The 24,148-nt window shown below is 40.2% G+C and overlaps 1 protein-coding gene across 5 annotated transcripts; it reads left to right on the plus strand.

Annotated features, from left to right (window-relative positions):
• On the plus strand, positions 1–23,233 carry TFG (TRK-fused gene). 5 transcript variants are annotated; one of them, XM_017830844.1, is made up of 9 exons: positions 1–119; positions 2,785–2,863; positions 4,479–4,687; positions 11,676–11,759; positions 12,669–12,815; positions 14,310–14,477; positions 16,043–16,183; positions 19,950–20,039; positions 22,456–23,233. In XM_017830844.1, the coding sequence occupies exons 3-9, from the start codon at positions 4,504–4,506 to the stop codon at positions 22,812–22,814; spliced, it is 1,173 nt and encodes a 390-aa protein (XP_017686333.1). In that variant the 5' UTR covers positions 1–119; positions 2,785–2,863; positions 4,479–4,503; the 3' UTR covers positions 22,815–23,233. The 5 variants fall into 5 exon arrangements, with proteins under 5 accessions (XP_017686333.1, XP_017686334.1, XP_017686336.1 ...); XM_017830845.1 differs by having other exon boundaries at positions 22,459–23,233; XM_017830847.1 differs by lacking the exon at positions 22,456–23,233 and adding an exon at positions 21,728–21,816.
• The last annotated feature ends 915 nt before the right edge of the window (positions 23,234–24,148 follow it).

A 24,148-nucleotide genomic window follows, 5' to 3' on the forward strand; every position in this document is an offset into this window, starting at 1 on the left:
CGTGGCTCCGACCCCTTCTCTCTGCCCTGCCACGTACGGGCGGCGGCGGCCGCGGCCGGGCTTGGGCTCGGACGGGGCTGCGCGGGGCGTTTCAGCGGCAGCACCGCGGAGAGGCCACAGTAAGAGAGCAAGGCTGCCCCTGTGTGTGGAGGCGGCGGGAGGGATGGAGGGAGGGGCGGCCGCGGGCTGGGGGTGAGCCCGCCCCCCGCCATCGTTCCCGGGGCCGGGGGCGACGCGGCCCCTGGTGGAGGGGCCGGGAGACTCCTCGCGCGCCCCCGGGCACGGTTGAGGGCGGCGGGAGCCGCCCCGCGGCCTCCGCGGCCCGGGGAGTCCGGGATCCCTCCGTCGCTCCCTCTGCAGGGGCTGCTCCCTGGGTCGGCCGCTTCGCTTTGGGGGCCAGAGGAGCCGCCGGTTCCTCGCTGCCCGGCAGGGATTGGCTGTGATTTCTGCTCCCCTTTTGGGAACTGGGGAAACCCGAAAAGAGCTCTTCTCCTTTCTGCTCCCCCGCCTCACCCCCCCGCGCTGCCTCGGGAAAGCTCTCGTGGCTCTCTCGGTTGGGGTTTGGGAGGCAGTACTGCTTGTCCTTCCTTCTGTTCCTTGCCCCTGTTTTTTCAAGCAAAGCAGGAATGCCTGTCCTTCCCTTTCTTAGGCAAGGTTGTTTTCCTTTACTGCTGTGCTAAAAGGGTAGTGAAATACAACATGGTTGTGACATGCTAGTTTTAGAGGGGATCCTGGAGGGACTGGCTTAGATTGGACAGTCCTTGTCCACATGCACCGTCTGGATTCGTGCATGATGTGAATAGAAAGTGAGCCAGGAGGGGAGAAAAACTCTACTCTGGTACACCAGGAAGGTTAGAAAGATGTCAGTGTGATTCTTATGGAAAGCAATCTTGAATCTTAAACGTGAAGACAAAATGTTTTGTTAATTATTTTTTTTTCCCCCTGAGGAAAGTAGACACTGACTGGTTCTCTTAAAAAGCTCATTGGTGTGCATTCTGGATGTCTTCACTGAAAAACTCTCTCAATGGAGTCATCCATTCAGCTGTGTCAAAGTGAGGAGAGAAAGCTTGAGTGCTGTGTAATTCAGTAATTTGAACATTTCACATAGTTTTCTGCAACAACTGCAAGCAGCTGAGGTGTTTAAAATCAGTCTCTTAAAACCTGGACACCTTCAAGCAGAATGGAGAACAACTGGACAAAAAAAAGTGCAGTTAAATGCTTTCCTGCCACCTTTTCATAGTTGCTGATAGCAGATTTCTGTGAGTGGGGCTGGTAAATAAAGCACGTGCGGCTCATTTACCTGCACAAAGATGTGTTCAATCTGTTGAAAGGCCACAGGAGCTCAGGTGTGTCCACCAAAACGTGTATCTTCAGGAATTACAGATGAGGTTCAGTTCTTACTGTTGACAGTTTCTAAGTAGCTTACACTATAATGCTGAAGAGGCAAAACCAGAGCCCAGCTCTGATGTTTAAACAACACGAGGTGGTAGCTAAATGAACTCTTAAGTTAAACCACTCGTAGATGCATTGTCTGTATCCCCTATTTGTCCATTACAGTAAATTTACCTGGAGCTGTAGCAAGTCTGGGGTGAGAGGGGCACTGTCTTCATGTATTACTCACTTCATAAAACATGAGGGAGGCATCAGAAAAGTAGCCTCTTCCTGTCCACCCACTTAGCATGTCACAACAGTCTTATCCCCTCCCTGTCAGGAGCAGGTACAACCCTTTTCAAAGGTGAGCATTTCATACCCTGGGTGAGGTGAGCAGTTGCCAACCTCTGAGAACCAGAGAGGGGCTGTGCATGTTCTCTGGGGTTTGCCTGCTCTCTGCCTCCATCCTGGATGTCTTGTGCCTCTCTGCTCCAGTTTGCTTCCAGTTGAGCTGAAAGAGGAGAGCTGGAAAGCCCAGTTTTATGTGGATGAGGGGAACCTACTTTTTCTCTCTGGTTAGCAGTGAATCATCTAAAAATCAGATTATGGATGCTTGAAATTGGCTGTGTGGGCAAGAGAGAAGAGTGCTGGGTAGGGTACGCCCATGGGGTGGGAGGGAGGAGCCAGTAATGTTCTGCAGGACTGGTCTGTATGTACTAAATCATTGTCTAGGAGCTCTGGGCATTAGGCACTTCTGTAATAATCAGGTGGGCTGCATAAATAGGCTTTCCAGCACAAAAAGCACAGTCTTAAGCAGAAATGAGGGCAGATCGTATTTTTAAGTGGTTGTTCATTTCTGATGCATTTCCTTCTTGCCCAGTTCGGTGGCTCTTCCTGTGGGAAAGTGGCATTACTTCTCCTTCCCTCTTGGTAGTCTATTGTAGTGCTGTCTGGTCTGTCTTTGTAGACTCACTGCTTAATGCCACAGAGGCCTCAGCCTTAAGCTGAAAGATGGGCTTCTCAGGTTTTGTACTGTTTAATCAGTCAAAGTTTATTTTCTTTTAACTTAACCTGTGTCTTTAAGATGGATGCCATACACATGGAAGGAGACCGCTGGGGAAGAGGAGTGTTCTGGAAAGGAACACATTACTGTTAGGAATTTCTATGTGCAGTTAACAAAATCTAGAAAAAATTTACTTCTATTGTGAAATTAAAACTCTTGTTCAAGATTTGTTTAAGCTGAACTTCAAATTCTACAATACGCGAAAGCGTAGATCTGATTGTTACATTATGGATAAAACAAGGATTTTTTTTAGTTTGGCATATTTTTTAAGATGTTCTAAAGTGAAAAATTGATGTGAGTTGTATAATTCTAAGAAAGTGTGACTACAAATGTGTTTTTTTCTGATGCAGCTTACTGTTTTCTGGCACTGGTAGTGCATGGCGGCTTATCCTAACTGTCCAATAATCCAGCATCAGTAAGACACGCAAGGTAATGATAGATGTCTGTTTTGGGGAAGGAGGTGAAAGGAAACCTGTGGATCAATACTGTTTTATTTTTTAATACTTAAATTAAAAAAAAAAATCCCAGCAACCAACCAACGTATGCAAAACTCTGTGCTTTTAAAACTCATTTAAAGTTAATTAGACTGGGTTGATGTGCCTGCAGTCAAGACTCCCATGCTGCAAAACATGAATAATGTATTGGTGAGCATTAACAGTATTATAAACTTCACTTTTTCATCATAGTGCTTCAGCAGCCACGTGGCTGTGTTAATTGCATGTCCCCCTTCTCTGCAATTAGACTGTATCCACCTACCTCCTGTTAGGTGTGATGAGGAGAGTGAGTTTTGTTCAGTAATTGCTTGTATCTTTTGGGACTAAACAAAGAGATTTGCATGAAATCTTTGCTTTATGTTAAGTTAATTACCAAAACCCCCAGAAATTTAATTGCAATCTAGAGATACCGTCAAAACATTGCCATTGAAATAGTAGAATTAAATATATATATATACACATATATATGTGCATCAAGGAGTTATGTATTAAAGGATTTAGCTGAGTGTCTTGTTTCTCTGGTAGGAGAGAATTAATTTTCAATGCAGTACTGTAAAAATAGACTGACCAAAGCAAAATTCATTTTTCTCATAAGACACTGTGTTATAACATCCTTAAAAATAAGAGAGAAATACCTGGATATCTCTAAGAAGAAATCTTTTTGCACAAGAGAATAAACAGTAGGTTTGCCTATATGTGGCTTTAGAAATTGTAATTTTGATGTATAGGGCTGCTTACTTTTTAACATCTTCAGTAATTGCACTTCAGATGTTAAGGTAACTGCTTCTTTAATTGCTCCTCATTCCAAATCTATTGTTTTGGCACTGTCCAGAACAGTGAAGCAAGGAGGGGACATTTGAGTAACTACCTGGATCTCTTTTTTTTTTTTTCCTTTTTCCCCATTCCTCTTCTCATAACTTCACTGTAGCTTCTGGTTTTTAAATATAAGACCTTTGTGTTTTAAAATGAGAGATGCCTCTTACAAAGTGACGATTTTTAAATTGTCTCGTATAAAGTGCTAAAGGTGTAACTGAAGTATATGCAGTGTGCTGAGGAGTTGTCTACCTCCTAAAACACTGAGAGTAACCAAGTGTTCTGACCATGAGTCAAGCCTAATGAGTAGTTAATGTGTGGTCTGTTGAGCAGCTTTTAAAAGTCTAAAATCTTGGTTGAAATATCTCAGTCAAAATCTTTAAAAATGAAAAATTGTGTATCTTCCTTTCTGACAAGAAACCCTCAGTGAGTTCTGATCATCCATATCATAAACCAAATGTTTAGCTCTTCATTTATTTGTTCAAGAAATAATACACGATTCAGCTTGGTCCCCTTAGTAAAGCCAATTTACAACCTATAATCTTTGAAATAAGTTACTTGTTCTAGCAGTCTTTTCTTTAATGAAGAAAAAAAAAGCCCTTTGTCCATTACCATAATTACAGGGCATGTAAAAATAATCAAGTAAATTGATAATGTAAAGCTTCAGAACTGTCGTCAGATAGATCTAAATAACAGTTTATTTTTCTGAAATGTTTTTAATGTTCTGTTGCTAACAGGTCAGCAGGCAATAAAGAATCCACCATGAATGGGCAACTGGACTTAAGCGGGAAGCTGATCATCAAAGCTCAGCTTGGGGAAGATATTAGGAGAATCCCTATTCACAATGAAGATATCACCTATGATGAGTTGGTGCTAATGATGCAAAGAGTTTTTAGAGGAAAACTTCTGAGCAATGATGAAGTCACAATAAAATATAAAGATGAAGGTAAGGGTTAATTACTGCTGTTGAGGTTTAATTACAGTTGCTCTGATATGATTTCTCTATGGACAGAAGCTTTGAAATTCACCTTTCAGAATTGTCCAGTATCATGGGCAAAGGAAAGTGATTTCTTGTGAAATCTTTTTAATCAGGCAGTAGAAGCTGTATCCCTTGTTATGCTGCCTTAACAGCATTCCCTCTATTTTTTTTCTGAAATATTTCCTTCATTTTTGTCTCTGAAAGTTCATCTTTTGCTGTTGCAGAGAGTTGATGCTATTGCAGGTTTTCTCTTCTATTCACTCATTTAACCATTTTTTTTGAGTGGGTTTGAAGGTGATTGAAGAGTAAACCTATGTATGACCTAATGCATACTCTTATAAGACTTTAAAAATTTGATCTATTTGGTAATAATTCTTGATTATGTTTTTCTCCATCAGTAAAGATTAGAAAAAAGTTTTAATTTAACCTGAAATGCGTATTAAAAGTAATCTTTCCTCTGAACATTTGAATCTGTTGGACTTGGTTGTTTCAAGGAAAATATTGTTCATTAGTGTTGATCAAGCACAACCTTAAGAAAGAAGGGCTTCCACAGAACGAAAAGGGCCCTGTTTGAGGTGAATAGAGAGACAGTTGTGCTTGGAGGGTTTTTCCTCTTTGAATGTCATAGTGGGGCATGGTTAAGTTATAAATTTGGGACAGAGGGATAGTGTTCATAAAATGAAACTCAGAATGAAGTGATAAAATCCAAAGTCTCTTAGATCAAGGCTGATAATTATGCTGTTGCATAGCCAAAAGTGCTATGTTACTGAAGCATTCAGGTTCCTTTTTCTTGGTGGCACTAGGAAACTAGTTGTATGTGGTACCTAGAACGTCAACTAACTTTTGTTCATATATCTAGGCAGTAAAATTTCACTTTGAATGACCTTGAGACAGTTTTTTCAAGTTCATGAAGCTTTTGAGAAGCTGCTTATCAAAACTGATAAGCAGCGAAGGGCTAATATTTTGTGTTTTAGTCTCTAGTGGGAGGGAGCTCAGTGGATTTGCGATGGTTTGGTTTTTCTTATTATCATATAATTGTTTTTTTTTTCTTTCTGGAGTGAGAAAGGTGAAAGGAGATTGATGGATGCTTTTTTATTAAGTTAAAGCTACTAGTCCCTTTTTTTTGCATTCTTACTTGTTCTTTAAGTATAGTCCTCTAGGGTTTTTTGTGTATGCTACTATGTCTGTCTTATTTTGAATAAGGTAATGGTGTATGATGGAGACAGTAATTATGGTTTCATTCTTTGGTTGTCTCTTACAGTCTAGAGACCTCCTACTTTTAATTCTAGCTTTCTTTGTCTCAGAATTGTATTGGGTTTGCATGGCCAGGTTTTGGTAATGGGACGGCTACAGAGGTAGCTTCTGTTGGAAGCTGGCTCCAGGAGGGACATGCCATTGGCCAAGGCTGAGCCAATCAGGAATGATAGTAATGCCTCTGTGATAACATATTTAAGAAGGAAAAAAATGTTATGGTGCAAATGTAATTGGAGCCAGAGAAGAGTGGAGTGAGAATATGTGAGAGGAACAACTCTGCAGACTCCAAGGTCAGTGCAGAAGGAGGGGTAGGAGGTGCTCCAGGCACCGGAGCAGAGATTCCCCTGCAGCCTGTTGTGCAGACCATGGCAGAGCAGCTGTGCCCCTGCAGCACATGGAGGTCCACAGGAGTGCAGAGACCCACCTGTAGCCCATGGAGGAGCCCCACGCTGGAGCAGGTGGATGTCAGAAAGGAAGCTGTGAATCTGTGGGAAGCCTATGATGGAGCAGGCTCCTGGCAGGGAACTGCAGACCTGTGGAGAAAGGAGCCCCTGCTAGAGCAAGTTTTCCTGGTAGGACTTGAGACCCTGTGGGGGGAACCCATGTTGGAGCAGGCTGTTTTTGAAGGGCTGCTCCCTGTGGAAAAGCGACTTATGCTGGAGCAGTTCATGAAGAGCTGTTGCCCACAGGATGGACTCACACTGGAGAAGTTCATGGAGGACTGTCTCCCGTGGGAGAGATCCCACACTGGAGCAGGGGAAGGACTCTTCTCCCTGAGCAGAGGCAGAAACCGTAACCTTTATTCCCTGTCTTCCTGTGCTGCTGGTGGGGGAAGAGGTAGAGCCCAGGAAGGAGGGAGGGTTGGGGAAAGAGTGTTTTACTTCTCACTATCCTGCTCTGATTTTGACTAGTAATAAATTAAATTTATTTCCCCAAGTTGAGTGTCTTTTACCTCTGATGGTAATCGATTTGTGATCTCTCCCTGTCTTTATCTCATATCTTGTCCTTTCATTATATTTTCTCTCCCCTGTCCACTTGCAGAGGGAAGTGATAGAGTGGCTTTGGTGGGTACCTGGCATCCAGCGAGGGTCAACCCACCACACAGAATGTACTACTACTCCTCTGTGATGGGAAACTTCAGTCTATGTTATCCTAGCTAATTATCACTACTAAAAACACGTAAATGTTGCTAATGTAAGAGGAAGTTGCAAATGATCAAGGCTTCAGTTTGCTTGTCATATAAAAATGGTGGTATTCTTGACTTTGTTTCATTGAAGCTATGATTCTTCTTTAAATCTCTTTCAGTCATTAGATGGATTGGGATATATACATTTTAGCTATTTCTGTTTTACTGTGTATCCCTCCAGACCTGGAGAAACACTAGTTCTGAGGAGATACCTTCATAACACTGTTATGAGGAGATACCTTCAGGATTTCCACTACTTCTACAGCCTCCATCTGTGTCTTCTCAGTGTTGATGTGCACACTCTGAGCATGCAGAAGAATGCTTCATCTGTCCCTCCTGGCTTTGTTTCTTGTTGCTGTAGCACATGAAGCTAGTGATCACCAGGCCTGGATAAGGGATTTTCTGCTTAAAATTTCTACAAAGTGCAATGGCTTAATATCTTCATCAAATTGTCATGATCCTTAAATCTAATACATTTTGGTTTTTTTTCCAAACCTATATATGTATGTATATATATAAAAATAATAAGTATATGTACTTTTAAGTAATTGAAGAAGATAGGAATCTTTAAAGCCCAGTCCTTCCTTCTGTCTCTGGATTTGTGGACTGAGTTAGTCAGATTGCATATTCCTAAGTTATATTTAGGTTATGTGATGCTTTAATTTATTACCAGAAAAAAGAAGTTTCAGTTTGAATACTGCCTTGTGAAGTCAAGGTTTATGTTCAGACTGGGTGTCCTTCAAACTCCTGAGCTAAGGAAATTGCTCTGTGAGATGTGAAACAGTTTTCATGTCCTACTTAAAGTTCTTGAACATGTAGTAAAACCCAATGTCAGCAGAAAAACCCCAACCCCAAACAAACTGATGAGAACTGCCAGCAGTGAATTTGTACGAATCAGGGAGTAAAATTGCATCTTAAGCACACCATGTTATTGAGTTACATATGCTAAAAAAGCCCCTATAGAGCTGATAATAGAAACTTTACTGTTTTTTTGAAGTTATGCTTGAATTTAAAACAGGACTGTGTAATGTGGTGTTGGCCTTTTTGCTCTTGTTCTTCATTACTTTATAGTAGAAGTTGATGTCTTTGTGTCAGAGCCAATAATGGCTTATTAACTGCTGGATTTATTCAAGGTAGTGTGCTTAGTCAGTAATATCTGCCTTTGGTAAATTTACCAAAATGAAGGAAAACTATATTTGATACAGGGTTTTTTTGAAAAATGGGATAAATAAATAAATATAGGGGTAGATAAAGCAAGTAGATGACAAAGCATAGTAGATAAGGAAAGATATCTGGCAAGGCCAAGGATTGAGGCAGATTTCTAATGTCTGAAACATTTCTAATTTCTTCTAATTTCTAATGTAATAAAAATTGGAATTCATCATGGTGATGCAGGATAATGCTAAAATACTTTGCAGTCCAATGGTTAGTTACAGGAGTCACTAGTTTATATGAATGATTTAAAAAAATTATAATTGGCATAGCAGGGAATATTTAGCATAGATGGGAAATTGTAGAGAGGGAAAGCTATGTCCCTTATAAAAACGAGAAAGGTAAGTTCTTAAAATAACATGACTAGAGAAAAAAGTCTTTTTACTTTCCAATAGAAAATAAACATTGTGTAATCCTATTTATGTTATGGGAACAGGAATTAAGCTTCACTGACATTCCTTAAGACGAAAAGTCTATTAGCTAAATCTAATATATTTCAATTGTCAGACTTTTCATAAGGTATATGTCAAGCCATAGAATCCTAGCATATGCTTTACTTGGATTATAACTGTCAGTGGCTGTCAATAGGAATCACAGAACTGACTTTATGCATCTAACAAGATTCTGTACTTGTGCTTCTCAGCCTTTTTTTTTCTGTTAACAATTTAAAACAGAAAATTTAATTATCAATATAAATGCCTTCGACACAAAGGTTAAAGTAGGGGAGGGAGAATAAGATGGAATGATCCCAGTTCTTTTGGGTGACATTAATCCATGTAAACCATGTTGTACATTTTCATTTCACTATGCAGATAGACTGTTTAGAACATGCATCTTTGTTCAGGCAGTGAATCTGAGCATTGGCTGGTATGACAGACAAGAATCATAGGATGGTCTGCCAATGTTATGGATTGCCAAGAGAAGTAATTATCATTTAGTGTGTTACCAGCAGAATAAGGAATAGAAGGGCTTTGTGTTGAGACACCAGTGGATTTTGGTATCACTGAAAAGCTGGAGGAAGTGTTTGAGTTGGAGGGAATGTACATCTCACCCTCCCTGAATGCCAAAGAAAAAAATCTGTTTATGAAAGGTTGGAGTCCGATTGTCTCTCTTAATTTGGATCACAGTGGCAAATGGGGACACTGTGATCCTCCCCTTCCTGGCACTGGTGAGGCTGTACCAGGAGGTCTGTGCTCTGTTCTGCTGCCAGGAAAGAAAGACTTGGAAAAGCTGGAGAGGGTCTGGCAGGGTGTGGTGAGGACAGTGAGGGGCTTTGTGCAGGTGGCCTTCAGGGAGCATGGGAGGGAGCTGGGCTTGTTCACTGTGCTGAAGAGGAGAGAGCTGCTGAGGAGGGCAGAGCTAACAGCAGCCTCCAGCTGAGTGGGAGTTGCAAAGACCATTGAATCTGAACTATTTTCATACACCAGATGGCAGCAGCCATAAACTGCAGTTTGAGAGGTTGAGTGTGAGTTTTGGCCAGGAGGGCAGTGTGTCACTGGAGCAGCTTGCCTAGTGGGGTTTTGGAGCCTTCATTTCTGGAGGCTTTCCAGTGTCTATTCAGAGAATCCATGACTGATATTGCTATTGACTGATGTCTTTTGAGATTGTGAAAGCACAAACAGGACATAGGATATAGAAAAAACCTTTGGAGACAGCAATATTTCTTTCAGGAAAACTTGAAAATTATTTTATATGCCGTCAGTTTATTAGTATTGGTAATTTTGTTTTGTTAGAAAGCAACTTCTTTGAAGACTGACAGGCATTGTTAGGTGCTATTAATAGTACTATACTCGAGCAACCCTTCCATTGGAGAGGTGTTACTTGTAGTCAGGTATGAAAAAATTAGAATATGTAATACTTCAAATTTTGAGATGTTTTCTACATGCTATCATGTGTTTTATGACTATTTGTACTGAAGCATTAATTTATTTGAAAACTTCAACCATAACTTGTGTTCAGTTTGCCCTTTGTCACCAACGCGTAAGGAATTTGTGCACACTCAGGGTTTTCAGGCAGTAATCTGTAATGAAGAGCATATTTCTGTGTCTGTCCACGGAGCCTCCTCGTAACAGTGTTTTGGAGAGGACCACTGGTAGCCTGGATTCAGCTTTGTTCCAATCTCTGTGTTGTTTCTATAAGATTGTTGCTTTTCAGGGTGAAACTGCACAAGATGAACTTCACTCAGTTCCCGTCATCAAACCGTTCTGGGCAGAAGTGATCCTGCTATTTCTTCTACCAGTACACGTTTTCCTGATAGTGCACTCCCACTCTTTCCTTTGCACTGTTTAGTTTGGGCTCATTTAAGCTATTAATTTGTTAAATGTGTTAGAACAGTAGAAAATCTGTCCTGCCAAAGAGAATAGTCTTATTTGTGATTTTGTTGAGTAAGCAAAGATCTTTTGAGTTGTCTTGACTCAGATTAAAAATTGTGAGAGACCAGACTTAATGGGAACTTGGTATCTCTTTTCTGTATTAATAGGATTAAGGGTGTTCAGTGCTTTGTGCTGTGTTTCTTAAGAATAAATGATGCCATACAGTTCTAATATAGCTCCTGTGACTGATGGCAATGTGCAAATTCATTAGGATGCATTGGGGTGGGAGTTCCTCTGAAATCTGACGTGCAAGAAATTAATGTGTAAGAATTGTGTCAAATTCCTGTTGGAGAGAAAAGTTTTCTTCTGACTACTCTGACATCTTCATTGCTATTTGTGTGTTAAAGCTGATAGGTATATTTATTATTTACTTTGCATAGGAACTTTATTATCATTCTCTTGTTGAAAAACAACCTTTCACCTCAGTGTTCTGAATGTAACCTGAGGAAGTGTCACTTGAAATTTTCCCTTCTTTGTGTGTCTTGTTTTTTAAAAATTGAGTTGGGATCAGCTTCTGCCATCTCTCTGAGTCTCCTATCTCTTCATGAACAGCGCAGTTTTGGAGCCACTTGGAATAGGCATATAACTTCTGACTGGCAGCATCATTCTTTCTGGACTTTGTGAACTCAACTCTGGTGTTTCATCCTGTATGTAAACATGAAAGCATGAGCTATGTAGAACTTGCAAAGGGATAATATCAGAATGCCTTTTGGAGCTGCTTCTGTGCATGATTTCCCTGCACAGTGATTCTTGCAGTAAAACAATAAACTTTTTTCCTGGTGACTTCACAGTCAGAAAGGGAAAGTTATTTTTGAGTAATGAAGGAACACTTGTGTCCTAGTGTGAAGTTCAGTAGTCATAGGCTTTGATTTTAATTTAACTTTTTTTTATTTTGATATAACTTTTTTATTTTTTCTTGTGTTCTTTTCAGATGGAGATCTTATAACAATATTTGATAGCTCAGATCTTTCCTTTGCAATTCAATGCAGTAGGATACTTAAGCTGACATTGTTTGGTAAGTACAGAAGATTGCATTTTTCATTTTATTCTACAGTAATGTTTATTAAAATTCAAGCAGTGAGCTTCACTGAAAGGTACAAAAAACTTCCAGTTCATCACCTCAGGAGGTGAAACAAATGCAATCAGTAAGTTAAAAACACTGAATTAATACATTATATCTATTTTTTCTTGATGTTTTTCATGAGATGTCTGAATTTTTGGAAACTGAAACTATTTCTTTTTATAAGATTGCTCAAAGTATTTGGCATACATACATACATATACATGTGCTCAATGTTTTTTTCTTAGTGTTATTTTCCATGTTACCTTCTACTCTCTAGCATTTGTGGAGTTTTCTTCACAGATGCACAAGAATTTGAAGATGGTAATTGTTTTACAGTGTTACTAGTACATTGCTAAAAACTCACATTAATTGCTTAAAGTTGAAGAGATTTTAACATTTATCCTTTGGCCTTTGGATAAAATAGTTCTTTATTTCCAAGCTACTGTAGGTAACTTAGCACATAGTTCCAAGGAATAGCAACCACCTTTAACTTGGACACTGACCTTATTCATGAATTGCACCAGTGTTGTGTATACTGCAATAGTTCTAAAGGGACAGCTTTCCACAACCACTGTATTATTGAGGATATATTCATGAAAATGAGTAAACAACATAGAAGCTTACTGTGGACTTTGCTCTGGTACTGTAGATTTTGCTGAACTGAGATTATATTAATGGAACAGTAAGCTCTAGAATGGGTTCAATCCATGTTGATTAAACTTCGTCACTTTAAGCTCCACAAAGGACGATGATGCTACAAGCAAGTAGAAGTTGGAAGTTTTTCCATTTTTTTTTTTAATTTTCAACTGAATGTCAAAATGTTACTTGCAGTCTTAAGTTCATCTAATTGCTGTTTTGCAGTGAATGGACAACCAAGACCTCTAGAGTCTAATCAGGTGAAATACCTGCGCCGAGAGCTGATAGAACTTCGCAATAAAGTCAATCGTTTACTGGACTGTTTAGAACCGCCAGCGGAACCAGGGCTTTCCACTAGTCTGCCTGAAAGTGGTAGGAAGCCTGGCAAAGAATTGTTTGGTTTGATTTGTGGAGTTGTGTGCTGTTTAACAAAGTGAAAAATGGAGGCTTGAATACCGGCTGAGATAATTCTTAATTGTTGCTTCATGGCTCAGAACTTAATTTTTAATGCTTCAGTTATTTCATAGGTGGAATTTTCATTCGAGTTATCTGGACTAAAGCACTAAACTAACTTAGGAATAAAACTTCAGGGTCCAAGGTTTTGTTGCAATTTGTGAAAATGCTGTTAACTAACACGTGTAAACCACAACAATGTCTCAAGAAGTCTTTTAGCTGAATTAATAGTTTGTTGTTGCTAAAGAGTTCTTGCTCCCAGTTGAGTAGTCCCACTGCTTACTTTGGGCTAGCTCTGGTGCTTATCTTTTGTTGCTAAGCAAGTTTGATTCGCTAAAACAGTAGAAAGTGAATTCAGCAAAAATTATATCCACTTTTTTTGCCAGGTTAGGAAATTGAATCCACACATTTTGAGCTCAGACCAGCATCAGAGCTGTCTCAGGGTAAGCAGCACGAAGGGTGCAGGTAGGAGTGGGAAAGGATAACTGGGGGAGGGCAAAATAGGAAAGAAATTCTTAACCTCAGTTTTGAGGTATTGATCTCCTAGCTTAGGGCTGTTCAACTGTAAACATTATACTTCTGTGTGCTTAACTACAGGTTTTGGGTAAGTTGGACACAGAAAATAATGACACAAAGTCATGGAATGCAGTGCTCTGAGTAAAGAAGTGAACCAAGAACATCAACCTTCCTTTTAGGAAATGCTGCTTTTGTATTTTACACTTTGAAATTTTACTGGTTTTGTTGTTTAAAAAAAGTCCAGCCCTGTTCCTTCATTATATGCAATTACTAATTTCGGTGGAATACCATGGATTCTGGTTATAAACTATTTGGAAGGAGGTTAGTGTGGTGATCTTACAGTGTAAACAAAACTAGCCAGTCTGTATCCTATCTGCACTTGTTGGTTTTTAAGAGAAAATGCAGCACTCTGTTAGGTATGGCATTTCTGAGTGATTCAGATACATGTATGATATGAACTTCACCCATCAGGAAGAATTAATGGAAAAAGGTAGAGCACAAAGCAGAAACTGCAGTTGTTAAAAACCACTGTAATAAACTGGAACCTATCCTGCACATTTTCTTAATTGAATTCTTTGTAGGCAAGTTGTATCAGAACAATTTGTTCAAAGCAGGAGCCTTGTGCCTTTGAGTTTCAGACCAAGTGATATATGATACTGATTCTCCACAGTATTAGTGTATCTTTAAGTAACTGTGCAACAAAACCTATGCTTTGTGATTCATCACTGATTCAGATACATCAGTGGTTCATCACTGTTACCCTAACCTGAGCATTTCAACAGTTACAACATTTAACCACCCCCCAAATATACAATCTTAAAGTTGCTGTAGTGCAGTATATCTGTAGCGTGGTGGTTCAGTTCTTTAGAGCTAATAACTGGGCATTCTGTTTTGTAGATGCTGTAGATGGTAGGGAAGAAAAGGCTGCTGCTGCTGATGCTAATGTGAAGCCATCCACTCAAGTTATAGCAGCGAGCATGTCTGCCTTTGACCCGCTGAAGAACCAGGATGAAATCAGCAAGAACGTCATGTCAGCGTTTGGCCTGACAGACGATCAGGTGTCAGGTAAGGATAGTACGGCTGATGAAGAGAAAACCTACCCCTGTTCGTAATCAAGGACTCAAATTTTGGTTTGCAACAAAGCATTTGTACTTTGGGCATATTAAGCTGTGTTCACTATTTCTTTTCAGAATTCTGCAGTTTGCTGTGTTAAGGTGTTGTAACTGTGTTTTCTAACTTTTGTATACAAAATGTTGAAATCTTGATGTTTTTAGCATTGTGTTTTAGCTTGGAGTGGAAAATGGCTTAAGATTTTTTTGAGTGGTCTCTTCCTCCATGGCACATTTTGAGTATTGTCACAGCATGGTTATTTCACAGACCAGATAAAAGTTTGATGGTACTTAAAAACTTTCAGTAGGCTATCTGAACAAGTAAGCAATAGAATATGAAGTATAACTAGCAGAAAATTTGATCTAATTTTTGAAGGAGTGGTTTTGTCCTTGTCAGTTAGTGCTTTGATCAGTGATACTTCATTATTTGTGTCTCCATAATTCTTCTGATAGAGTGAACTGACCTGACCATGCTTTGAATGTACAAAGAATTCCACAGAGGACCATTTAAGCATGATATAAGAATCCCATTTCTAAAGCTGTAATTCTACAGTTGTGTATATAAAGGAAAATCTTGAAGTAGGCAGATTTGATTAATTTCCCCGATAATTAGGGTAACATGAAAACACAAGGGCTTGTTGGATGCATATTTATATTGTGTAAATATAGCATTCTTAAAATTGTGAGTGAATTGGCAGCAATTCTAATACTTGTGCTTAACTTTAAGCATGTATTTGAAACTAGTGTCTCACAGCATTCATATAGTTAAGAGCTGGAAAGATCCAGGTTTAAGCTCCCCTATTTCTAATGAAATATTTTGCATTTAATTGTAGTATATTATACTTGTTCACATGCATGTTTCAGAACTTCTCACTAACATAGAGAAAATATGAATTCCCTGTTTCCATGCTGTCTTTGGGTGCCAGCTGGAATATTTTCTGAATTAGCAAAGCAGACAATTGCTTTTAGATTGAAGCCTGCTATATCCTGTCTGCAAGTGTGATTAGCACCTTCTTTGAAGGTTTTCTGTTCACATGACATAGGACTGTTGGTAAAACACACTGTTGCCCAGCCCATGTGGTTCACAGTAAAACACTAATACATTTGAATAGTTTTGTGCAGCTTTTCACCTGTGCTCCAGATGAGAAAGAACAGGTTCATAAGTGCATGTTCTGTCCAAACATAGCAAGTCTTCAGTGTACGTGTGCAAGGTTAACACTTGAAGCTGTAGAAAAAACATGTTGTCATGAAGGGTTTTATCTCACAAATGGGTCAGTTTCCTCAGAAGGATGAAATCTGAGTGACCTAGAGACAGGGGGAAAATTTCTCCCACAAATATTTTCAAAGGAAATTTTAGATGTGAAAATATGTATTTAATTTTAGCTTAGGTATGACACTTGGACATAAATCTATGGATAACTGGAAAAAATGTTGAAAACATTGCAAGTGGCCTTGTATTAGGCTTTCTTATTCAAACTCTCTGTTAATTTCACATGCTGTATCTTGTTCTTGCTCCTCTAGGACCACCCAGTGCCCCTGCAGAAGAGCGATCGGGAACGCCGGACAGCATCGCTTCCTCCTCTTCTGCAGCCCACCCGCCCGGTGTGCAGGCACAGCAGCCCCCGTACCCCGGCACGCAGCCACAGACAGGGCAGGTGGAAGGTAGGCAGCCTGTTTTCCTGCTGTTTAAGATGTGAATGATGGTGTCTGATTCTGACTTTCAGTTAGTAGACCCAAAGTCGATACCAAACTACAACTCTGTGTGTGCTGGCAGGCAGAACTTCTGTTCTTACATGCTGTTCGATGAAGAAACAGCAGATGGAGCAGTGGCTCCATTTGAAAGGGCGGGTGGTGTAAATGACCAGAATTTTTATGGTACTGTTCTCTACTTGAATCTGTGCTCACTTTACTGTAAGACAGATTTATATACTCAGTGCTTTAAAGCTGTCTCAAGATGTTGGTTTGTATCATACGCTGTGTGTTGCTGTGTGAAGCTTCCACTCAACTGTTTGTTGACTTGTCTACTATGAATTAAAAATGTTGTTTCCTCATCATTTCTACCTAACAGAATGGAGCTATTATTTTATTGCTTCTTTTTATGTATTGCTTGATGCTAGTCAGGTAAAACCTTGTAGCTATCTTTTATGCATGGTAGTTCCTGTGTAACTCTTGAGAGCTTCAGCTGGCTCTCCTTTAAAGCCCAAGGTCTTAACTCTGGTATTCAGGTTTGTTTGCACTATGCCCTTTTACGTGTTATTTGACTTCTCAAAATTAAGCTATTCAGAGGTTTGCTACATTTGGGCATCATTTTTTTCATTGCTATTTTGTAAGAGCACTGAGCCTTCAGACCTACACAGTTCTGGATTTAACTGTCCATGGAATAACTTGCTTTGATATTTCTTCCCCCAATTGAAGAATAATATAAAGTTGTTTCTGTGCTAGTATAGGCACAAGTTCCAGCCTTCTGCTGCCTTCTGTACTGACATAATGCTGAGATATGTGTGAGAGGGTACTCACAGTATCCACATCACTTGGATTGTCTTGCCTGAAGGGCAAAAGTAATATTTTGATTGAGCAGAACATTTGAGCAGCTGGTAGTTACATATAATATTTAAGCAGGCATGAATACTGTTGGTTGCAGTGGAGCTTATTGAACACTTCTTTTGCTGCCTCCAGCTTTTTATTTTTTTTATTTTTGCTTATTTCCCTAAGAATTAGTCGAGTGTTTTAACATAGCGAGAGACATCTTTGTAGCTTAAGGATATAGCTGTTTGGCATTTATGTGTGGAAGTTACAAAGAAGTGAAACTTAAAAGCAGTAGCAGCACTAGATTGGAATCCTACATGGCTGCAAACACCAGGAAAGGAGAAAAGAACTTGTTTCCATAAAACTCATCTTGGGAAAGAAATTATCTAGGCTCATGTGTTAGAGTAGATGTAGTGATTTTTCTAAACTTGGATTAGGGAAAAGTATAGTGCTTTTCTTCTTTTTTTAAACACTGAACTGTGTTACACCTTGGCCCAAGTCCTTTTTTTTTTTTTTTCACATAAAAGTGCAACAGTTCTAATTATAAAGGTTTTGGTCTGTAGTTTATGTAGTTTAGTATTTTAAGTATTGATTATGTTTTCTTTACTCTGTGTACAAGAAAATACCAGTGGTAATCCAGGGGCTTGTGCTGTCCACGCAGGACTGTTGTCCAGCCAGAACTTTGGATAGGTTTTGATGGTAACGTTTTCAGCAGGATTGGCTCACATAAATGGCACTGCTGATGCTGAGCAGGTTCTTGTTAGAAACTAGTTTTGAAACTAGTTTTAAATTATTAGTTCACTGCTTAAAAAAAACCAAACACCCCAAGCTGTGCTTCCCCCACACACCTTCCCAGTATTTTGAAGATATAAGTAAACTGGTGATGCCAGTCATGTGTCAATCATTCTGTCAATCATATATCAGGGATTGTTTTTAATGGCATTCTTTGCCAATAAATGATGCTGTGATGATTATGATTGGTTATTGGGTTGTTATTTGTGAATACCCTGTCACCTCACTTCTGTGTGCTGATACTACTGAAGGGCTTGCCTCCCTTGCTAAATTTTAAGCGTTCACTAGTTTGAATTCGATCAGTACAAAAAAATGTTTCAGTGCAGCGCTGTCTCTTGTAGCTTGCCAGTGCTTTTCTACCACTATATTCAGTCTCTGAAAACACATGAGAACCAATTATGTACAGATGTGGACACTTTTTTAGTCTTTGCTGAAAATACTTATAAAATCTCATTCACATAAGCACTTCATGATCTTCTAGAGAAAAGACTGTTGTGTGAATATACATAAATGGTCTTTTTTCTGTGTCAGGCTAAAATGTCTTTTTCAGTGCACAGGAACAATGGTAAATGCTGGCAGATCCTTGACTGCAATAGCACTGTTAAGTACAAAACCAGACACCGATGCTGTGGCTCATCTAGTTTTCAGAGTAAAAATCCGGTGAGGGGGAAAACTCTGTGCATTTGAGGACCCATAGGATCCCTGGCTGCAGTCATGGCTGTAAATTAAGAAAGTTTTCTTGAATGGCACTGGAACACCTCTCTGTTCCTCACTAATGCTTCGATCCTGGTGAAGACAGCGAGCCTTCTGAGAAAGCTTGGGAGACCTCCATGCTGTTTCTTTCATATCCCTTTACCTGGGCTTTCCAGTAGGTGCCAGTGTGGTCTCTGTGTTAGCCTGTAGGTAATTATCCCGAGACAGGCAGCCTGCTGGTTGTTCTCCCAGAACTTGCCCATAACAACTGAGTTTGAGAAACAGATCTTTTGTTTAACACCCTCATTGTCTCACAAGATTTGCATACCAAGTAATATTTTGAGTGACTGCGCCAATATAAAGTATTCTGAACACCTTAGTGTGAAGTTAAAATACTGTTCCTTTCAGCTGCAAAAAGTGCAGATAAAAGAAGAAATAAAGAGTTATTTTAAAGCAGTGTGCACAGGGGTCTCTGAGGACTTGGAGCAGACTTGCTTTTGTCTTGGTGCAGCTCAGAAGATAGAGTTTGTGGTCTGTTTATACAGTTTGTTGATCTTTGCAGAATGAATAATAGTACAGTAACACTTTATAATAGTAAAGTTTCCATGTCTGCTCCAGTTCAGCTAAGCTTTAGTTTTGGCAGTTAATTGGTTTTGTTCGTTGACTGTGCCTGTTACTAAATTGAAAAACAGCAGAAGCATAAAGCTTAAGCGGAGCCCATAGGTTGTCTAAACAAATATTCTGCCTCTTCTGGCCAAGAAATTGAAAACAGTGAATTTAGGAAAAATAAGCATTGCCTTGGACTACCCAAGCTTAAGAATGTATGGTTTTATTTTTCCTTCGGGTGTATACCCCTGGGTCTCTTCAGAAAACTTGGCGATGCTGAGAGGTGGCTGACTTATCTGGAAAATGTGGTCAGCATAAATAATGTACCACTCTGCTTACAGTACTTTGTTGCAGAAATGGCCTTAAAAACCTAATATAAACAGACAATCTGAGGACATGTTTAACTTTTGAAGTACTTAAATTTACGGTGTAAGTTCTGGAGCACTTATGAAGATGTTTAAAGATTCCTGGTCTGTTACCCACTAGAGTAGCACTGAGGTGCACAGCTTCTGGCGTCCTCTGGAAATGTGAACTAGTAAGCCTCACATACCAAATCTGTGGGAGATAGACAAACATCATTTAGCCTTCAGAACGGCATGGTTCAGAAACTGAAATCTGTACTTTGGTTTCAGTTGGAAATCAGGTAGAACACATACTCAGACTTCACTGAGGTGAGGTTTCCTAAAAAAGGTTTTTACGTGTTGTGAGAGGGTCTGTTTCTGTGAGTTTGAACTGTCAGGATATTGTTGGCTGTGTGTTTATAATACAGGTAGGGTACTGGGCTTCAATTAAATACGTTTTTAATCCATAGGTCAGATGTATCAGCAGTACCAACAGCCTGGTTACCCTGCCCAGCAGCCGCAGGCTCAGCCCCAGCAGCAGTACGGCGTGCAGTACCCAGGTAAGCAGCTCTCTCGAACAGCAGTTCAGCTGCAGAACCCCCTGAAGTCCTGAGCCTGTGAGTTTTGGTTCCTGACCCTGTGGGGCAGGTCAGGGTACTGAGCTGCCCAGCTGCCTGTGTTCCTTATGGGAAGTAGCACAGTTCAAAAGTGACCAGTAAGAGAACACTGTAGGTGTCTGTGTTGTTGATGCATAGTCAGAGTTCTGGTATCTCAGTCCTACTTGATTGTGACCAAAAGCAAACTTCATTATCAATCAGCAGAATGCCTTATTAGAAGGGCAGGCAAAAGGAATCACCTGAAGTATGAGCAGCCTTCAGGATTAACTTCCACAGTCATGGGATTGTAGCAAGTGACTAAAACACCCCAGTTCAGCTTCCTTAGATACTGGAGGTATCTAAAGATGGCCTCTCTTTCTTCATCTAGAATGATCTCCATGTACAAAATTTAGTGGTGTGAACACTGTAGTTGTCATTTAGTAAAATCCCTGGCTATTATAAATACTGTAAGTTTCAGAGAAACTTTGAAGTGATAGATTTTTTTTTTTTGGTTGTTGATTTTGCTGATACCTCAGGTGAAGATGCCAGTAAACTTTTAGTGTGGTTTTTGTGCAGTGATATTTGAACAGCTGTATACTCAAAATAAACTGGACTTCAGAACTTTCAGTTACTTGCTTTAGAAGCAGCTGGCATCTAATAAAGCATAGTAGGAATCACAATCCAGATAAAGTACAGGGATGAACACGTAAGAGCAGGTTGCATAACAAATTGCACGTTGCTTAATACTTCTAGAAAATGATACAAAGCATTTATCATTTCTTGTTTTAAAAATCTTCCTTAAATTAAACAAAAGACTCCCATTAAGTGACTCAGAGCCGGTGTGACCTTCTCATGGTACACAAGATATACAGTGGGAGCGCATCAGTTTTTATATAGATGAGAATATTTGCAGAGTTTACAAAGATGTTTAGCTTGGATTAGAACTTCAGAACACTTGAACTAAAGGTTGTTGCCTCAGCCCTTGTTCCTGTGCACTGTGTGCTGTTTGGTTTTGGTCTCTAAATGGTATCTTGTTCTCTGCAGATTTCTCACCCACACATTTATAATTAGACAGTGACAGACTCGCTGAAGTCTAATTTCAGAAGAAGTAACAAGCCTGTTGGAAGTAGAAGAGTCTATCTGATTTTTTTAGGCTTAAAAACTGAGGGGGAAAAAAAAGGAGTTCTAATCTGCTTTCTAATCATCTAATCCATTATTTTACTGGAGATGTTCCTGTGAAAGCTGTAGTGCAATGTGAGTTCTACATTCTAACCAACATCATCAAGTAAGAATGAAACTCCACCAAAAACTGATTGGGGTGCCTCTGTTTCTCATAAGTTCTTTCACAATCAACCTAATCTGTCAGAAACAGTCTTTTTTTTGAGGTGGCAGCAGCCTTTGAAAATGTTGAGTCATAGGATTTTTTTTGTTTTGCTTTTGTTCCTGTGAGTATTGTCTCTTTTTGAACTCATGTCTCCCAAGAGCACAATCTCTTCCCACTCTTGTAGATCTACTAGGCAACAGTGTGGCTATTTATACATGGTAGTAAAAATGGACCCTTCAGAGGTTTGTCTCTCTCATGAGTAAATTTTGATCCCAGTTTCAAGGTGAGTTTACTCCAGTGCATTCTTACCCTTACTCTTTCTGTTTAGGGCTGTGCACTTTTAATAATTTGTGTGTCTGGTGTTTAATGCTGACAGGATTCCAGTCACTGGAGAGGTTTCATTGCAAGTAGCTGCAGGTGTGTTTCATGATGGATAAAAGTAGCTATTTCTTCATAAAAGGACTTTGTGCCATTTCAAAGTTTTCAAGAAGAGAAATTCCTTTTGGAAGCTGGTTTTATACACAAAACCCAAGTTTGTGACGTGTTTATATTGAAGTTTTGTACTAAAGTGTTCTGTTCTGCACAGTCTTTTCATATTTAATGCTAAAGAACTGAAAACACCTTTAATTTAACCAGAGGTATGACTTACATTAATCAGCGAGAGTATTTTCATGGCAGTAATTTGGAGGTTTTGTTTGGGAAAAGGTTGTATTTTGCCTTACTTGCCAGTGAAGACTTTATTTTTCGTGTGATATGAAGTGAAAGACTATGTGTCTTTTTTTTTTTTTTTTGGTTATTCCGTGTCAGTCACTATTTTATCCTAACTGTTGTCAGTGTGCTGTGCTGCCACGGTAGTGCACCAAAACCCAGGCCATGTGCTTATGTGTGAAAGGCAGGAAAACTTGTAGTTCACTCTTGGTTTGCGTTTTCTCCGCTTACTGCACTGTTTTGCGTTCATCACTGTAAATATTAAAAAAAAAAAAAAAAAAAAGCCTTTCTGCAGACACCCACGGTTCTTTGCTGCCTCTCACCCCACCTCGCTCTCTGCCTTTCCAGCAGGCTACAGCCAGCAGCAGCCCCCGTCGCAGCAAGCTCAGCAGTTCCCGGCCTACAGCCAGGCGGCCCCGGCCCCGGCCGCCGCCTTCCCGGGGCAGCCGCAGCAGCTGCCGGCACAGCAGCCGCCGCAGTACCCCGCGGGCAGCTACCCCGCACAGCCCTACACCACGCAGGCCTCCCAGCCCGCCGCCTACAGCGGCTCCCAGGCGGCGCCGGGCACCTTCCAGCCGCGGCCCGGCTTCACCCCCCCGCCCGGCAGCACCATGACCCCCCCGCCCAGCGGGCCCAACCCCTACGCCCGCACCCGCCCGCCCTTCGGCCCCCAGGGCTACACCCAGCCCGGACCCGGCTACCGGTAAGGAGGTGCCCCTGCAGCGGGCGAGTGACACGTGCGATTCCATCCCAACAGACTCCAGGATTTTTAATTGAGATTCCAAAACTGTAATGAGGCGAAACTATAGCTGTTAATTAAAATCTGCTGGGGGAAGGGAAATGACCAAATCTTTCCTGCTTTAAATTGTATCCGCTTCCTAGTTTAATTTGGGGCCGGGTGGTTTTTGGGAAACACTACTTAAATGTCTGTAAAGTGATTGACATTCTAGCTTGCCTTGTCTGAAGGATATGAAGATGCTAGTTGGAAGTTTAGCCCACTTACTGGGCTTATTTTTACTAATACCATGATGTACTAAATTAGATTCATTCTGGAGGTAAAACTAGATATGATGTATTATAAATTGTAATGCTCACATGGAAGAACTAATAAAAACCCTGAATCTATCAAGTGGCTGATCTTCATTTTAGAACTTAGGTAATGCTGGACAAGAAACCTGTATTAAGTCCATTGTGCATGCTGTGTGTACAGACTGGGCAGTAAAGATCAGCGGTGCTCGGGCGTGTAGGAGGAGGGGCAGATTTCTAGGTGTGTAAATGGAGAACTACTGGGAGCAGAAATGGCAGTCACAGAGGTTTCACAGCAGTAGGTGGGTTTGTCCTGCCTGCTGTTGTTAATTGCCAAGTAACCCATTTACCAAGTGAATAGGAAACAATCGATAAAATCTTACAGCCTCTTATCAATTTCACTTTAACAAGGGCTGGGGGAGAATTAGTTTATTACTTGAACATTCAAGCCAAATGTGTATCTTTAAAAAAGAACTCTTTAAAAGAAACTACTTTCCACAGATTCTTTGCCACCCAGAAGAATTTGGAAGTGCAATCCTAGTGACTCAATTTTGAGCCAAGAAAAAGCAGATCAAGGGCTGTAACAAATTCAATAGACCATATTACAGCAGAGGGCAAATCATTCTCCAGTTAATATTTTCCATCTTGCAGATTCTAGGAATATGTAAAACTAAGTGGGGAATAAAAAACGAGCTTGAGCAAGCTGCTTGAACTCTCCTAAAGACAAATTAGCATCCTTAAATAGTGCTGTGTCCACATCAGCCATGCTACCCAGTAAGCTGTGGCTATACCTACTTTTTCTTCTCTCCTGTTTGTCACACTGTTTAACACAGGCCTATTTCCAGGAACCAGTTTGCTCTGAATAACAGAACATATCTGTGGCATTTGCCACAGAAACTAATCCCTGTTTTCATGTAAAACACTTGAGAAAAACACTTGATTAAAAAATATTTTATTAGGAGTACAGTGTACCTGCAATGTACTTTATAAGGTATTTTCTATAAATGACTACTAT

The sequence above is a fragment of the Lepidothrix coronata genome, unplaced genomic scaffold, assembly GCF_001604755.1.
Source record: "Lepidothrix coronata isolate B3197 unplaced genomic scaffold, Lepidothrix_coronata-1.0 Scaffold184, whole genome shotgun sequence".
NCBI lineage: Eukaryota > Metazoa > Chordata > Aves > Passeriformes > Pipridae > Lepidothrix > Lepidothrix coronata.